The 18,991-nt window shown below is 36.6% G+C and overlaps 1 protein-coding gene across 1 annotated transcript; it reads left to right on the top strand.

Moving 5' to 3' along the window:
* Positions 1 to 261: 261 nt before the first annotated feature.
* On the top strand, positions 262 to 2,896 carry LOC142179962 (uncharacterized). The gene is made up of 7 exons (XM_075250868.1): positions 262 to 707; positions 766 to 1,093; positions 1,218 to 1,487; positions 1,636 to 1,758; positions 1,848 to 2,293; positions 2,350 to 2,407; positions 2,618 to 2,896. Exons 1-7 carry the CDS (start codon positions 262 to 264, stop codon positions 2,894 to 2,896), a joined length of 1,950 nt encoding a protein of 649 aa, XP_075106969.1.
* Positions 2,897 to 18,991: the final 16,095 nt, after the last annotated feature.

Here is an 18,991-nt window from a genome sequence, read left to right as displayed (position 1 = left end):
ATTCACTCTCTAGGAGAAATCATGCCAAGAAACAAACTTATTAGGAAGATACTCAATGTTTTGCCCAGTTCCTGGGAAAATAAAGTGAACGCTATCATAGAGGCAAAGGACCTGTAGAAGCTAACCATCGATGAACTTGTTGGCAATCTGAAAAACTAAGAAATGAAGAAGAAGAATGACAATGAGAGAAGAGAGCCCAAAAGGGAGAAGAACCTGGTCCTCAAGACGGACAACAATGATTCAGGTGGTGAGGATGCTGATATGGCTTACCTGACAAGAAGATTCCAGAAAATGGTTCACAGAAATGGAGGCATTCCAAAAAGGGGTAGTTCCAGCAAGCCAAAAAATTATGACCTTTGTCATAAGTGTAGTAAGCCAGGACAATTCATTAAGGATTTTCCTCTCCTAAAGAAAGATCAATACAAAAACAACACAGACAAAGCCGCTAAGAGGAACCAGGTTACTGGCAAATGTTTCAAGAGGAAAAATGTCGCTGACAATGTTATGAAACAAGCTCTTGCTGCATGGGGAGACTCTTCCAGCGAATCTGAAGAAGATGATGATCAAGGTGACAACTCCATGATAGCTGTGGAAAGTGAAGCAGCTGAGTATGACTCCATCTTTGCCTTGATGGCACAGTCCGATAATGATGAAGATGACGACGATGATGATGAGGTAAATTTTCTAGATGTTCAAAGAAATCAAAAGTCCTATTCTCCTAAAAAATTTATCTCTAGCAAATGTTTTAGTTAATGCTTATCACAGTCTTATAAATGATAAAAATGCACTGAATCTTGAACTAGGAGAAGCAGAACAGTCGAGAGATGAACTAGTAGTTGTTGTGGTAGATTTAAAAGAAACCATTGAGTGTCTGAAGAAAGAAAAGGATATTTTAACTAAAAACATTGCAAACGTAAAACATGAGAGATACGATCTAGTGGTTGTTGTGGTCGATCTAAAGGAGACCATTAAGTGTGTTAAGAAAGAGAAAGAAGCCTTGACTGAAAACGTTGCTAGCATAGAGCATGTGAGAGATGATCTATTAGTAGTAGTTGTAGATCTGAAGGATACAATTGAAGAAGTAAAGGAGAAGGTAGGCATGGGATTCTTCAAAAGGGAAAGGAAGTTGTGGATGAAATACAACTTAGTCTTGAAGATAAGATAAATCGGTGATATCTAGTCTGTGTGCTGAACTTGAGAAGAACAAACAACTTCAGGAAGAACTAGGTAGAGTCAAAAGTGATCTTGAAAAATCAATCAAGTGGACCTGGTCCTCTGATGCTATCACTACCATGTACACAAACAATGGGGGAAACAGGCAAGGAATCGGGTTCCAAATGGAAAAAACTCCCTACAACCCTCATAGCAAGTACGTTATTGTACCTGACAATTGGCTCTGCACTCACTATGGTAACACTGGGCACTTTAAGGAAACCTGTAAGGCTAAGTTCCAGTCTCAACAGAAAAACAAAGTGTTTGCTAAGAAGGTAACTACTGCTAGAGAACCTGGTCCCTCATATAAAAGACACATGATGCCTGCTTGGACCAAAAGAACTCTCATTCATCCCTTTCCTCATTACAAGGGACCTAAACTTATTTGGGTTTCTAAATCTAACCCTTGATTTTCTTGTGCAGGGAGCAGTGAAAGGGAGCAACCAACAATGGTATATGGATAGTAGTTGCTCAAAGCACATGGCTGGAAGTACAATCGATTTCCTTTCACTGAAGGCCCTGCAAGGAGGGAGTCCTTTGGAAATGGCAAAAAGGGATACATTATGGGAGTTGGAAGGATTGGGAAGTCACTCTCTCATTCTATTGAAAATATGTACTATGTCAATGGATTGAAGTACAACTTGTTGAGTGTTTCCCAAATTCGTGACAAGGGAAACAAGGTGGAATTTGTGTCAAAGATATGCACAGTCACAAATCTTGTGATTGGTGAAGTGGTGCTAGTGGCGAAAAGATACAAAAATATCTATGTTGCTGATTTTGAGTCCCTGCAGAGTGGTGATCTCAGTTGTCTAAGTGATGTTGATGATGATGCTGAGTTATGGCACAGAAGGCTCGGTCATGCAAGTTTCTCACTGCTGAACAAACTGGTCAAAAAGGACCTGGTTCGCGGTCTGCCCAAGTCAAGCTTCAAAGATCACAAGGTGTGTGATGCGTGTGCTAAAGGAAAGCATGTCAGATCCTCTTTCAAGCCCAAAAAGGAAGTTAGTACCTCAAAGCCACTTGATCTTCTCCATATAGATCTATGTGGACCTTTGAGAGTGCCAAACAGAGGAGGAAAAAGGTACATCTTCGTCATTGTGGACGACTACTCCAGATTCCCTGGACTTTGTTTCTCAGAACCAAAGATGAAACCTTCCAAGTGTTTGTTGCATTTGTCAAGAAGATCCAAGTAAAGGTGGGTAATAATGTAGTATGTATCAGGTTTGACCATGGGACATAATTTGGTAATGCTAAATTCGACGAATTCTGTGTTGAAAATGGCATCACTCACAATTATTCTGCTCCAAGAACACCACAACAAAATGGTATTGTGGAGAGGAAGAATAAGACTCTTGAAGACACGGCAAGAACAATGTTGATTGATAGTATTGCAAAACGTTTCTAGGTAGAAGAAGTCAACACTGCATGCTACTTGATAAACAATTGCATGATTAGGTCCCTCCTAAACAAAACACCATATGAACTGCTGAACGGAAGGAAGCCCAAGCTAACCCATTTGAGGACTTTTGGCTGTAAATGTTTCGTTCTCAACAACGGCAAGGAAGCACTTGGGAAATTTGATGCCAAAAGTGATAAAGGAATCTTTCTGGATATTCATCATAAAGCAAAGCCTACAAAGTATACAAAAAAAGAACTCAATATGTTGAGGAAAGCATACATGTGATCTTTGATGAATCTCTCCACTTTTGTGATAAGGACTTACATGATAAGAATGATCAAGACAAAGAACACTCATCTGTTCCTGGTGAAGTCATTGACATAGAAAATGGAAAGGCTGACATGATGAGTCACGTCAAGGAATCTAATGAAGATACACGACTATATCTCCAACTGATGGAGATGTCTGAAATTTCCAGCCCTGTATAAATAGATGAGTTTCACATTTTTAGGTCAACTTTTGACATCAACTGCTACAGTAGTCATTTCCTTTTACTCTTTTTAGTAGTTTTTCATATTTTGAGCTATTTTAACTTAGATTTTATCATTTTGATCTTGCAATATGAGTTTAATTATTATTTCTTCTTCTATTTCTTCCATTTGAAGCACGAGTAGCTAGATTTCTACTAGGGTTGTGACCTCAACCCTAGTGTGTAAACTTAATGGGTATTTGATTTAATGCGTGTTTATGGTTGGGTGTTTATTATTTAGCCTTATTCTTGCTTTTATTTTTGGAATTAATGGTTACAAACATTAGTTCATGCTTATTTGACTTGGTCTCTACTTGAGAAAGAGAGACTTAGTCTAGGAAAACTTGGCTAACAAGAAATTGGGTCAATCGAGAGATATATGATCTCAATTAAAGGGTTCAACCTAGAGATAGTAATAATTCGACTTGAGCTTTTATCAACCGTTCTATTCAATACCCATTTGGACTTGAGAAAGTCAAATTGGGAAAAATCACTCTCTGACCGAGAGATATTGAGTGGGTAATTGAGTGTTGATAGCTATAATATACCCCGATCAATAAAATAAGCATTAAGGCTTATATCCCATTAGGCAAATACCTAGATAAAGGTCATAGCCCTGGGCTTTTTACAACATTTGAAAAATAACAAAAACCATCTCCTAGTTTAATTTCTCAATTTTCAATCGTAGTTTAAATTAGACTTTAACACAACCAAATTTTACGGAAGAGTAAATTTAGATATTCAAATTCACACGCTACGATATATACTACTAACTCCCATCTATAGCTCCATACGGAATTCGACCCCGACTCTTGTTGGGTACTATTATTGCATCGGTCATTTTCATAACCTTGAATTCAGGTATGAAATTGGACGAGATCAAATTTAGGCGCCATTGTCGGGGAGCTAAAACGGTGTTAGCTATATATTTATGTGTGTTTTTTAGAATATCTTCTTTTCCTTCCTTATTACTAACGTGTTGAGAAATTGTAGGTGCAATCATGGCAAACAATGAGCTCGAAAACTTATATTTGGGGGATGTGGATGTTTAGGATGATCAAATGGATGAGGTCCCTATTGAACCTCAAGCCAATAGACGAGGCCGAGCGCCTCAAGACAATTTACCCGCTCCACCCCCATCTCCACCACGAGTGGCTCCACACCAGATGTTGCCGAATGGAGGGTATGCAAGTTCTATAGTCCCTCCCCGTATTAGGGAGGGAAACTTCAAAATAACCAAAGTGATGCTCACTTTGCTCGAGCAACGAGGGTTCTTCACCGGTGCACCGGGTCAAAATGCATATAATATAAATACTTTAAGGAGTTCGTAGATACGTGTTGGGGAAGTAAACAAACAAATGTCTCTGAGGATGCTTTGAGGCTAAGGCTTTTCCCCTTCTCTCTATGGGGGAAAGCTTTAGATTGGTTGGAACGTTTGACAAATCATTCCATTCATACTTGGGATGAATTAGCAGAGAAATTTATTTCTAAGTACTTCTCGCTCGGGCACATGGCTATTCTTCGGTATAAAATTTTAGCATTCAATCAAGAGCCCAATGAACTACTATACGAGATATGGGAAAGGTATATAACAATGGTGAAAGAATGCCTTAACAATGAGATGACATAAAACATGATTCAACAAACTTTATATCGGGGGATTAATATAACAAACTAATGTGTAGTGAATCAACTTGTCGGTGGGAACTTCATGACTATGCCTTATGCGAAGACGTGTGATATTTTGGATGAGATGGCGGATACTTCATCGGCATGAAAATCCCGGGCTAATGTTCCACAGGGTAATCCCAATGTAATTCACCTTCACAAAGAATTACATGACCATGGGCAAGTCATAGTCTAATTGACCACCACCATGAACCAATAGGCAAAGGCTCAACTTCAACAAGTGCAAAACCCGAGACAAGTCAATGCAATGGAGGGAGTAGGTATGATGGTGAACAAGCGAAGAACAAGAAGTCCACAAGTACAATAAAGAGTAGATAATTTTGTGCAAGATGATAGTGGATTTGATCAAGATGAATCTTACAATGACCGAGAAGAGGAGGTCCAATATGTAAATCACTTTCAAGGGCAAAAAAACAACTACCAAGGCCCTAGACAACAACAATAGATACCTCAAAATAATCAAGGCAATTGGAGTGGAAACAATAATCAAGAGAATTGGCATAACAACAATAACCAAGGCAATGAGGGAGGCAACAATCAAGGCGGGTGTAATAACAATCAAGAAAATCGGGGGTCGGGTTTTCAAAGGCTTCCGATGTATCAACAACCGAGCAACCCACATCCTTATCCTTCCCATGGTCCTAGTTCTTCCAACAATGAAATTGGCCGTAATGAAAACATGTTCAAGAAAATGATGGAGAAAAATACCGATTCTGATGTCCAACTTGCTTCACACAACATATCGATTCGCAACTTAGAAGTACAAATGGGGCAAATCTCTCAAGCATTAAATTCTCATCCTAAGGGGGCACTACCAAGTGATACGGTGGTGAACCCGAAGGGTGGGAACAATATGGGGTATGCCATGGCCGTTACTACAAGAAGTGGAAGAGGTGAGAATGTACCCACCTCAAGTCAAAGGCAACTTGTGGATGATGAGCAAGTGGTAGAAGAAGAGGAGATCCCGACCAATGTAATGCAAGCAAATGATGAAGTGCGGATTTATATTAATGACACGGTGGAAGAGACTCAAGAGGAAGTGAACCCGTCTACGGAGCATGTGATTAACATACCGGAACCGGTAGTGCAAAAGGCTAAGGCACCATTACCTAAGCCACCTCCTCCATATCCTCAAAGGCTCGCCAAGCAAAATGGCGAGAATCAATTTAAAAAGTCCATTGATATGATGAAGAGTCTATCGATAAATGTGCCATTAGTTGAAGCCTTGGATCAAATGCCCGGATACACAAAGTTTAAGAAGGACTTGGTGACAAAGAAGTGGTCGATGAATTTTAAAAATATCAAAGTCACTCACCAAGTAAATGCTTGTGCATTCGATGGTTCCTAAGTTGGATGATTCCGACACTTTCACAATCCCTTGTACCATTGGAAGTGTCGAGTTTGCTAAAACTCTTTGTGTTCTTGGGGAGAGTATAAATTTGATGCCCTATTCAATTTTGAAGACCTTGCGAATTGGAAAATTAAGACCCACATCTATGAGAGTACAAATGGCCGATCGTACAATGAAGAGACCGTTGGGGGTGATTGAAGATGTTCTGGTTCATGTTGATAAGTTCATTCTCCCGGTGGATTTTGTTATTCTTGATTATGAAGTGGACTATGAGGTACCGATTATTCTTGGTAGACCTTTCCTTGTTACGGGGAAGGCTCTGGTTGATGTGGAAGTCGTAGAACTCACTTTTCGGGTAGGTGATGAAAAGGTGGTGTTCCACGTGTGCAAATATATGGGGCAACCAAATTGCAATGAAGTGTGTTCTTTCGTGGACTTGGTAACCGATGTGATTATTGATGATACAAGTGCTATGGTTAATGTGGGCAATATGTTAGAGATCATCTTGCTCAACTTCGACGATTACGAGATGGATGGCTTCATGGAATGTGTGAATTCTCTGCAAGGAATGGGGTCGTACAACTATGTACCCCGGAAACATTCCTTGGATCATGAGAATAGGAAAACTCCTCCTACAAAGTCTTCAATTGAAGAGCCTCCTACCTTAGAGTTGAAGCCATGGCCTCCACATCTTAGGTATGAATTTCTTGGCCCTTGTTCTATTTTACCGATTATTCTTTCCTCTTGTTTGACTAACGTACAGGTTGACTCTACATTGGCGGTGTTGGCACCCAATTTTGTCCTTATATACCCGAATTATCTTACCGAGCTTCTATTTCACTTTAAAAGTCATAATGATACCTATGACAGTTTTTATAATATTACAAGTATTATAAGGTTTTTTTTTCACCTTTTGTCGTTAATTTTATAACGTATTTAACAATTATTGGGAGCATAAGGTACTGCAATTTATTTGAGTATATTTTCATAAAGGTGCATCTATCTATTTATTTTTCGCTTCACATATTTTATTTAAGTATTTAAATTACCATTAGGTAATGATTTTTCCTATTATTATCATTTTATTATTAGTTTAATACTATCTATGTTGTTGTTGTTGTTGTTGTTGTTGTTGTTGTTGTTATTGTTGTTGTTGTTGTTGTTGTTGTTGTTGTTGTTGTTGTTGTTGTTGTTGTTGTTGTTGTTGTTGTTGTTGTTGTTGTTGTTGTTGTTGTTGTTGTTGTTGTTGTTGTTATTATTATTATTATTATTATTATTATTATTGTGGCATTTTAGTTAAAGTAGCAGCCCAAACACTTTCATATTTTTTTTAACCCAAGACTTTCTAATGTTTAGCTCTAATTCCTATTCTTAAATTGGCCAAAAATTCGTTAAGGCCAAAATCCATTTCCTTTTATCCTATATGCCAACCCACCTACCCCCAAAACAAAAGCCAATCCCAAATCCCTTCCCCTGAAGACTGCATCAAACTCGTCGATGGCAAATTAGCCATTGCCTCCATTTTTGTCTCTTTCTCTAATTCTTTGACATGTTTCCTTATATTTTTTCTTTACTTCTTCCCTTCATTATTCTTACATCTTTTCCTTCTTACTTCTTTCCTTAATCAAATTCGTAATGTTGCTAATTTTTCTCATTTCCTAGTTGATATTGTCACTATTTTTAATTAAAATTGTTGTCACTCAAACACACTCCTTTATTGCTTTCCATTCGGATAGCCAAAATCATGGGGGGTTGTGGTGATTCTTCTTGGACGAACTTGGACAGATTATAAGGTAAAAGCTTTGATTTGTTACCTTTTCAATAGCTTTATATTGGTTCAAATTTGAATTGATAGTCAGAATATATACCTAGCCCCAACTTCTCGCTAATTGCTATAATCTCATTTTTTTCTTTTCTCGGAATTCAAAATCTACATTCCTTTCCTTTTCTAATTTGCAGATTGCTTTTATTTGTTTAATTTCTCAACGACTCTTTCTTAAAAAGAAAAAAAACTTTTCTTTATTTTTACACAATTTTTTTCCATTCTAGTAGCAGAATTTATGTGTAATTCATAACTATAAATACTAACAAATTCTATGCACTGGGGGGGGGGGAGGGGGGACGACTTTGGGGATCACTGTTTTCACTACTACTACAGCGATTTTCCGCCTTCACTGATCCTCTGCTTTGCCGGATAGATGCCATGTCAATAGGACGTTTAAATGTCCAGGAGTATTAATCTTTAGATATCATGCGTATAAAACCATTAATCTTTCATGTTATTATTATCCTTTGTTTGGTTGAATCATTAAGGAACTTTAGTTAATTGCTTGAGATCATGTCTTCAGGAAAAGGATTTTTTTTCCTTATAAATTTGATAACTGCTAAAAGTCCATGCCATATCCATGTTCTGTCTAGAGTGTTAGTGAATCTAACATTATAGAGAGCATATGTTCGGAAGTAGTTAAATTATTAACGATTGGTTTAAAAAAAAATCAATTCTCGTGTTGAAGATCTGCCCATTTTCTGTGTCTCGGTGTGTTCTTATGTGTTTGAAGTTGCAAATGACCTGAATTCGTCATTAAAGAGCATGCCCTTAGGGAGTACTAGTTTTAATGTGTGCAAGTCTATTTCGTGGTTAAAAAAAAGAATACTCCATATCCGTGCATGTTTGGTGTATATTTTGAATGCTTGAAATCGACAGGAATATTTAGACGAGTTGAGAAGTTGCCTGGGATAAGGAAAAGTTCCGAGAGGATTTGTTTGAAGCTCATTTGTGCCGAAGCTTTTATAGTCAGTTTGATTGTAGTTCTATCTTTATAATGACTTTGTAATGACGCTGTAATAGTTAATGGGTTTGCTGGGATGGAACTATTATGTGCTAATTATTTACTTATTTGTTCTTATTTGTCTCAGAATTTCTCATTTGGATCCAATAGCATGAATTTATTCTGTGACATTACTTTATAAAATGATTTTTAAATAAGTTTTCTTTTATATGTACTTGCTAATGTGTCTTAGCAATTTTTACATAATAACTTGAGCTCGGAATCATTCATAGCGTACAGAATTTTGAGGTAAAAGTAGGAATCCAGTTCTGAAATTATTGTATGTGCTAACGTTCTTACAAACTATAGAACTTTCATGTCTGCTGTAGATGCTAATTAATCCACCAGTTAAATATATATAGACAGTGGAACATGCCCAAGTCACATTCGGCCACTACAACTATAGTACTTTAATATTCAACGTTCAATATGAACGAAAGTTTAAATGCCGGCTACCAACAATTTACCGTATTGTGGAACGTTTAATTTGGACAACTGTTCTTAGCAAATTTCAATCTTTATTAAAAGAAAGGATAAGAACTAAGCTATGCCATTATATTGTGGAAAGCAAAAGGGAACCTACTTCCCTTTTCTTCTCTTGTCAATAAACTCGAGGGTGATACCACGTCGCCTCAACCGACATAGGTCCGACAACACTATCTCAATTGAGATTATTTTTCTTGTCTATCATAGGCCTTAGAACCAAATTTCTTGCACTCCAAATGTTTTTAAAAGGTCTGATTTCAATATCAACACATGATATTCATCTCAACCGGCTGTAGAAACTCGTGCCTACACTCGCACAGTACAACCACATAACTTATCGCAATATGCATACGCCCATAACCACATCTCTGGTCATAATTGTTGTTCATAACCAATTACAACATCGTCAATTAATCTTATTTTAACCAAAATCTCGTTTCAAAATTTTCACAACACTGACAGCAACACGCGAGGCATGAAGACCTCATAATTATTTATCCGAATTAACGAGTCGCATTTAACGCCACCTAAGCACTCACCTTATAGGCTAAAACTCAATATTTACAGCACGAATATGTCTAAATACACACAGAAACACATAAAAGAATTATTAAATAAACCTAACAGGCATGAATCCCTATTAATACTATAGTACAAATTTTTCATTTTACGAAGGAAGAATTTAAACACATAAACTTTCATCATAAGGATCTTGTCCTTATATAACTTTCACCGCGACTTATAGTCCAGTTTAAACATTTCACATCATATAAAAATTGCGAGGATCTCGTCCTCAACTCTGAATCATAAGTATTTTGCACATTGTGCCAGCTGAAATTTTCCATTTCCTTTCTTTCTTTCTTTTAATAAATTTCGTAAACAATTTTCACAACACATAATGAACCTCCATACCGGTAGGGCATATAATTCATAAAATTGTAATCAATTATCCCGAAATCACATCATATAAGGAGCATGAAAGGAGTTCTTACCTCGATAATCGGAATCGAATCTAAATAAGAATGGTGCTCCTTTTATTATAAATTAAATCATACCTGTAACTACACCTTCTGCTGTATCGGCTCAGCCAATTCATAGCAATTATATCAACGGGTCAGGCCTCCACCTCTTAGGCGCCTCTACCCGCCTGTCATCCACCCTTAACTGATTGTGCACGTGGAGTATTAACTGGAATAAAGCTTGTAGCCTGAGTGTTCTGATGAAATCCACTCCTCCCAAGTCTGGGACAATTTCTCTTGATGTGTCTAGTATCACCACACTCATAACAACCCCTCTGCGGGCACGATTTCTCATACTGAGTCTCTGCCGGATAACTGGAATAACCACTGTAAGAACCCCGTGCCGGTAGTGCACTAAAAGTATTAACTAAAGCACTACGAGTATTCTGAATTATGGACTGGGTTGACCGACTGCCTGAGCCTCCACCATGATGAGTCATAGCTGCAGAGTAGAATCCACTAAATCCTCCAAAGTTCCTAGACCTTTTGGCCTCCTTAGACTCTTTCTCCTCACTTCAAACACGTCCTAACATCTTGGCAATCTCTACTACTTGCTGAAATGGAATGTCAGTGTGCAACTCTCGATCCATACATATTTTAAAATCATAATAAAGCCCTTCAATGAATCTGTGGGCTCGCTCTCTAACCGTAGGAACCAAGATAGGTACATGGTGGCTAACTCACTGAACCTGATAGCATATTCTGACACCTTCATGGTGCCCTGACGCAACCGTTCAAACTCTGTGCACCACGCATCTCGGAGAGTCTGGGGAATAAACTCTTTCAAAAACATCTCCGAAAATTGAACCCAAGTTGGTGGTGTTACATCGGCTGGTCTGCCCTCTTCATAAGCCCGCCACCATCGATATGCTGCTCCTGTCAACTGAAATGTAGTAAAGGCAACTCCGCTCACTTCCACAATACCCATGGTGTGGAGGATACGGTGGAACGTTTCTAGAAATCCCTGGGCATTCTCGGTAGCTGTGCCACCAAAAGTAGGTGGACTATACCTTTTTAATCTCTCAAGTCTCTTTTGTTCTTCTTCTGATGTCCCTCGCCTGAACTCAGGCTGAACCGAAATAACAGGTTGTACCGGTACCACATCCAGAACCTGACCAATGTAGACTTGCTGCTCTGGAGTACGAGCAGTAGGAGTCTGAGCTCCCTCCCCAATCAGTGAAACATTTGGTGCAACGGAGATCAATCCTGCCTGAGTTAATATACCAAACAAGTTCGGAAACTGTGCTAAAGTCTCTTGATGTCTGGGGGTAACAATAGGTGCTTCCGGTACCTGTCCCCCAACTGGAGCTACTGGCAGCTCCTCAATTGTTACCCTGACACGTGCTCTAGTTGCAACACGTGCCCTTCCTCGGCCTCTACGTCGGCTTCTACCTCGGCCTCGGCCTCTTACAGCTCTAGCAGTATGCGCGGGTGTTTGCTCAGCTGACCCGGTAGCACGTGTCCTCACCATTTGTGAGAGAATAGATATACAAATGCTCAAATTCCAAAATCAACAAATTCTACACGACATGAATGAATGAAGTGAAAATTTCCTAACAGTTCTGTAGCCTCTCGAAGATAAGTACAGACGTCTCCGTACCGATCTGTAAGACTCTACTAGACTCATTCATGACTCGTAGAACCTATGAACCTAGAGTTCTGATACCAACTTATCACGACCCAAAATCCCACCACAGGCGTCATGATGGCACTTAGTCTCTAAGACTAAGTAAGCCGATTATAACAACAATTCAAGCTATTTTTTTTAATCTTTTTTTTTATTCAATACAAGTGTCAACACTAATAGCGGAAATATTCAACAAACAACCTCCCAAGACTGGTAATACTGAGTCACGAACTCTAACTGAATACATGGAATGATCTCGAAGACCTAATGTACAATACTGTCTGAATAAGAAATTAACAGTACAATAAAAATGGAAAGACTCCAAGGGGATGCGACGACCAAGCAGCTCTACCTTGAATACTTGCGATCACACTTTAACTCCGTCTGAGTCCGATATCTCATATACCTGGCTCTGCACAAAAATATATACAGAAGTGTAGTATGAGTACACCACAGTCGGTACCCAGTAAGTATCAAGACTAACCTCAGCGTAGTAGTGACGAGGTATAGTCAGGACACTCACTAGTCTAATAACCTGTGCAATATAGTATACAAAAATAATAGAAAACAAATAACAATGATGGCAACACTAATAAACCAATGGTATACACAGCAGGACAACAAGAACACCATTAATATTGCTCAACAAATAATGAATACAAGTACAACCAATTAATTAAGTCCTTCAAATATAAATCTTTCGCCAATATGCTTTTTAAATAATAATTCTCAGGATATAATACTTTTCAATAAATATATTTTGAATATACTCCCTTCAAGTAAATATCTTTCAAATATAATTCCTTCAAATAAATATCTTCAAATATAATTCTTTCAATTAAATCTCTTTCAAATATATCTCTTTCAAATATATCTCTTTCAAATATAATTTTTTTAAATAAATATCACCATGTGACACCTCATTTAACTTTTCTGGTGTGAGAAATACATTCAATATATCACATCAAATGGCACGGCAATACCTTCGTGCACTTGTCTCATTCTCACCTAATGTATATATGTAGATCAAATCAATTGGAACGGCAACACCCTTCGTGCATTTATCTCTTTCTCACCGTGCATACATATAACAATACCAACTAGATGAGAGAAATGTCAATAACAATAAAAGAAATAAAGTGGGAGGCACACAGGAAGCAACAACGACTACAAGTCACATAAAAAATATAGGTGCACAATAACATCTCAAGATAAAGGCCTGAATGATCACATAACGAAATGATATCACAATATAATCTTATCCGAGCCTGCACGGAAACACCCTTCATGCCATGAACATATGATAATATAAAAATAATGGCACGACATCACCCTTCGTGCTTTTACTCTCATCCTCACCTGATAATATAAATGAAATGGCACGGCATCACCCTTCGTACTTTACACTCTCAATGGCACGACATCACCCTTCGTGCTTTACACTCTCAATGGCACGACATCACCCTTCGTGCTTTACACTCTCAAATGGCACGGCATCACCCTCCGTGCTTTACACTCTCAAATGACACGGCATTACCATTCGTGCTTTACACTCTCAAATAGAACGGCATCACCCTTCGTACTTTACACTCTTCCCTATCAAGCACATGTATATCATTAACAAGCAAGGTAGGAAGCATAAATAACATCAAGGAGAGTGTTTAGACGACAACACAGTACAATAATTCATATCACAATTTTTTCACTAACCACAACCAAATTCCAAAGATGTAGCACAATCAATAAATTTCTCAACAAATAGCCCAAGGCTCCACACAATGTATATAAAACCTCAAAAACAACAACATAGATGGAAAAATAACTCAGCATAGGACAACACCTTCTCTAATCTCAAGTTTTCGATAAAATATCAATACCACGGAAATATCAAATCAACAAACTCACGGAATTCACATAAAATTCATATGACAATCACACTCAATTATCATATAAAAATAAATTCGACAAACAAGGAATGAGGCATGACAAATAAAGGATTTAATAAATGCCAACAATTATCCAATTTACTACACAAAAATATCTAAGACTTTAACCCAATAAATTTTGCAGATATAAGCCTGAATACATACTCATCACCTCGCGTACACGGCTTTCAATCACACAACTTCCACATAAGACTCAATGCCTAAGGGGAATATCCCCCACTCAAGGTTAGGCAAGATACTTACCTTTTTGAAGTTAGGCCGATATTTCAAAATCGCCTTCTTGCTTGAATTGACCTCCGGACAGCTCAAATCTAACCAAATTAATTGTATATCTTCATTAAAATTCATCGGAAATAATTTCGGATAATAAAACGTCAACTTAAAATTTAACATTAAAAAGTCAACCAAAGTCAACGTGGGGCCCGCCTCTCGGAACCCGGTATAATTTTAACGAAATCCGATCACCCATTCCGATATGAGTTCAACCATATAAAAATTATCAAATTCCGATGTCAAATGGACCTTCAAATCTTAAATTTTTATTTTTGAAAAATTTTACAAAAATTTAATTTCTTACATCTAAATCCGAAATAAATGATTAATATAGACATGGATTTATAAAATATAATCACTCTTGGTTATAGAACACTTACCCAATGAATTATTTGAAAAACCCACGAAACATCGCCACAAACCGAGCTCCCAAAGTTCAGATGTGAAATAATACCCAAACCCTCGGTTATTTAGTACAAGAATCTGATTTTCCAATGTGCGGTCCGCACATTGGAAAGTGCTGCTGCACATTTTTCAAGTTCTGCGGTCGCACAAAAATTGTGCGGTCCGCACTTCGCAGCCTCTCCACTATTAGGTTTCAGTAAATTGGCCATAACTTTCTCTACAGATGTCCAAATAATTATTTCTTTACTTTTCTGGAAACTAGACACGAAAGACTATAACTTTTGTTGTTGAATCATCTCAAAATTTCTTGTAGATCAAAGGATATAAATTTCCGAAGTCGGACCAGTAAACCTGCGAAAATCTCGAGAAGTGCGGCCGCACACAAAATTGTGCGGTCCGCACTAGGTGGAGTGCGGCCACACACAAAATTGTGCGGTCCGCACTTGTCCTCTGCGGTTCGCACTTTTCCTATGAAGTACGGCCACACTCAAAATTGTGTGGTCCGCACTTTTCTAACAGTTCCAAAACAATATTAGAGTGCTGAAATGTCCGGACTCGCTCAAAACTCACCCCAAAACTCATCCGGAATCTCCCGAACACAAACCATATATGAATTTCAATCATAAAACATGTTACGGACCTGTTCGCGTACTCAAAATACTGAAAAGAGGTCGTCTTGACCCGATATTGACCATGGCCAAACTCCCAAATTTCTTAACTTTACTAATCTCTCAACCAATGATCCAAAAATATACCCAAGCCCCTCGGGAACTCAACCAAATATACCAACACGTCCCAAAATACAATACGAACTTAGTGGAGGCTTCAAATCTTGTCAAACAACGTCAAAATTATTAATCGCGCCTCGAATCTAATTATGAGTTTTCGAATCTTCCAACTTCTATGTTTTGAGCCAAAACGTTTCAAATCAATCCGGAACGACTTCAAATTTTGCACACAAGTCATAAATGACATAGTGTAGGTATTTTAATTTTCAGAATCGGATTTCGGCCCCAATATCATAAACTCAACTCCCCGGTTAAACTTTCAAACTTAAATTTCTATTTTAGTCATTTCAAGCCTAATTTAACTACGGGCTTCCAAATAATTTTTCGGACACGCTCCTAAGTCCAAAACCACCATATGGAGCTATTGGAATCATCAAAACTCTATTCCGGACTCGTTTGCTCAAAAGTCAACTCTCCGGTCATCTCTTTTCTTTTAAGCTTCTTAAATAAAAATTATTCTTCCAATTTGATCCCAAATCATCCGAAGATCAAACTCGACCACACACGCAAGTCATAATACACATCACAAAGCTACTTGGGACCTTAAGTCACTGAATGAGACGTTAATTCATAAAACGTTAAGTCGGGTCGTTACAGAGTCTCTTAATATATGCTCCATGGCCCAAGACTTCATAATCCAAGGATATCATTCTCATCGTCCGAAGACAACTTTCTTGGTCTAAAGGGAATTTGCATCATGTTTAAATATTTTCAGCAAATTAAAGTCATCATATTAATTCTTACATATGCTTACATACTAATTATCTTTTACAGCAATACTTGAAGTTTGCAGGTACAAGGCACGAAAAAATCACAACAAATTCTTGTTATCAAACTGGGACAATTTTCGCATCCAGTATCTATTTACTTTTTGATTTCTACTCAATTCCAACGTCACCACAACTTGTCACTGGAGTAACTTTCTAGAATTAACATTCTCTTCAAGTAGCAAGTGTGTATATATCCTCTTCGTAATATTCATTTTCACCGCTTACTTCTCTTTCCTCAATTTTTGCAACCATCTCTATCTTACTTAGAATCACATTACTTCCCAATCCTATTTTCACCATACACCCTTCTATTTTTATACGATCATAATATCCAGTATGATCATAATTTTTTAGGGATTAATGTCCTTCCCTAATCTAGAACTACACATAGCCTGATTCTCGTAAAGCTTGAGATATGTAGGCAACTCAGAAAACTGGAGTTTGGCCATAATATTTTTCAAAACTCTTATTCTCCTTTGTTCTTACACTACTATATCATCAACCGGACAAAATTGGCTACTACGCTAATTTCTTTGTCCGACAACTCTTTCATCATTCTCGGACAAAGAGGGTCAACTGTTGACACCCAATTTTGCCCTTATATACCCGAATTATCTTACCAAGCTTCTATTTCACTTTAAAAGTCATAATGATACCTATGATATTTTTTTATAATATTACAAGTATTATAAGGTTATTTTTTTCACCTTTTGTCGTAAATTTTATAACGTATTTAACAATTATTGGGAGCATAAGGTACTGCAATTTGTTCGAGTATATTTTCATAAAGGTGCATCTATCTATTTATTTTTTGCTTCACAAATTTTATTTAAGTATTTAAATTACCATTAGGTAATGTGTTTTCCTATTATTAACATTTTATTATTAGTTTAATACTATCTATATTATTATTATTAGTGTAATTATTGGAGTTATTGTTGTTGTTGTTATTATTATTATTATTATTATTGTGGTATTTTAGTTAAAGTAGCAGCCCAAACACTTCCATATTTTTTTAACCCAAGACTTTCTAATGTTCGGCTCTAATTCCTATTCTTAAATTGGCCCAAAATTCGTTAAGGCCAAAACCCATTTCCTTAAAATTGGCATCCTATAACAATACATAACAGAAATTAGCAATTCTTTAGCCTTATATTAGGTTTGGCAAAGATATCCCCAAACAATTGGCATTATATATCCAAATCTTAAAAAAAACTATTCTCTTTTATATTCTCTTTCAAAAAAAACTACACGTTTATTTTGGCTTACCACCCATTTTCTCTCCTTGTATTTCTTCTATCTCTTCTCTTTTCTCTCATAATTTAGCAAAAATTCTTGCAAATTATGCAAAACAAATCAGTGGGATGAAAAGGTAAGGTTGATCTCACATCAGAGAAAATCAGAAATAAAAACTAAGAGAGAAAAAATATATTTCAACTTTATTTTTCTTCTCTTTTCTTTTTTTGGTGGGATTGAATGAGTGGGTGTGATTGAAATTAGTTGAAAATATCTAAACGAGGCTATATGCAAATTTGAGCAAGATTAGCAAAAATTAAGAGAGAAAAAACATATTTCAACTTTATTTTTCTTCTCTCTTCCTTTTTTTGTTTGGACTGAATGAGTGGGTGTGATTGAAATTGGTTGAAAATGCCTAAACAAGTCTACATACAAAATTGAGCAAGATTAGAAGTGATTTAGACTGGTTTCAGGTAAAAAAATCAGACCTAATAATCCAACTGCGACATGTGTATATCACGTTGTATATCGTGTACATCAGTGTATATCACACACAAGTTTTTAAGGACGTATGTGTATATCACTTTGTATATCGTGTATACAACATAATTTGTTTATGGATGCCCGTGTATATCACATTGTATATCGTATATATAATATAAATTTTCATGGATATACACAGACACACATAATATACATGAGATATCACTGATGTACATAGAGATATACACGGGTTATAATAGGGGATACACATGTGGAGTCGTCTTGAACTTGAGTTTTCAATCTGAAATGTGTTATACAAAGAAGGAAAATAAAATTTTAATAAATGTTTTTGATATACACATTATTATTATGTTATACACTGTGATATACAAATAATATAATTATTAATTATTGATCAAAAAAGGAATTTTTTTTTGATATAGCATGTTTAAGCAAGTTCTAAAATATAAAAATAATAAATATAATTGCGGGAGTAAATAATATTTTGGTATACAAAGAAAATTAATTTTTGATATACACAAAGAAGAAAAATAAACTTATGATATTTATTTTGGTATACACATGTTTGATGTGCTATACACTGTGATATACAAATAAAATAATATTTTTATTGTGATATACATTGATATAAAGGCAGAAATAACTATATATATAATTTTATATTATCGATATACAAAGAATAATATTATTTATATACAAAGAATGAAAATAAAATTTTAATATACATGTTGATATAGACAAAGAAGAAAAAAGTTGTGATATCCATATTATTATTGTGATATACATTTATTGGCTATTTGATGCCAATATCTATAATTAGGGCTATTTTCTGCCAATTATATGGGTATGTTGTTATACCATGCCCAAACCCCTTCCTTTTATCCTATATGCCAACCCACCTAAACCCCAAAACAAAAGCCAATCCTATA

The sequence above is a fragment of the Nicotiana tabacum genome, chromosome 4 (genome assembly GCF_000715075.1).
Source record: "Nicotiana tabacum cultivar K326 chromosome 4, ASM71507v2, whole genome shotgun sequence".
In the NCBI taxonomy this organism is placed as follows: domain Eukaryota; kingdom Viridiplantae; phylum Streptophyta; class Magnoliopsida; order Solanales; family Solanaceae; genus Nicotiana; species Nicotiana tabacum.
This window is presented reverse-complemented; position numbering and strand designations above follow the sequence as displayed.

What these genes read in the sequence shown, in the direction of transcription:
- LOC142179962 (XM_075250868.1), top strand. Translation starts at nt 262, where the DNA reads ATGGCTTACCTGACAAGAAGATTCCAGAAAATGGTTCACAGAAATGGA. An exon ending in ACAAAGTGTTTGCTAAGAAG is followed by an intron (nt 1,488 to 1,635) that starts GTAACTACTGCT and finishes TTTCTTGTGCAG; the next exon opens with GGAGCAGTGAAAGGGAGCAA. An exon ending in CCAAACAGAGGAGGAAAAAG is followed by an intron (nt 2,294 to 2,349) that starts GTACATCTTCGT and finishes TTTGTTTCTCAG; the next exon opens with AACCAAAGATGAAACCTTCC.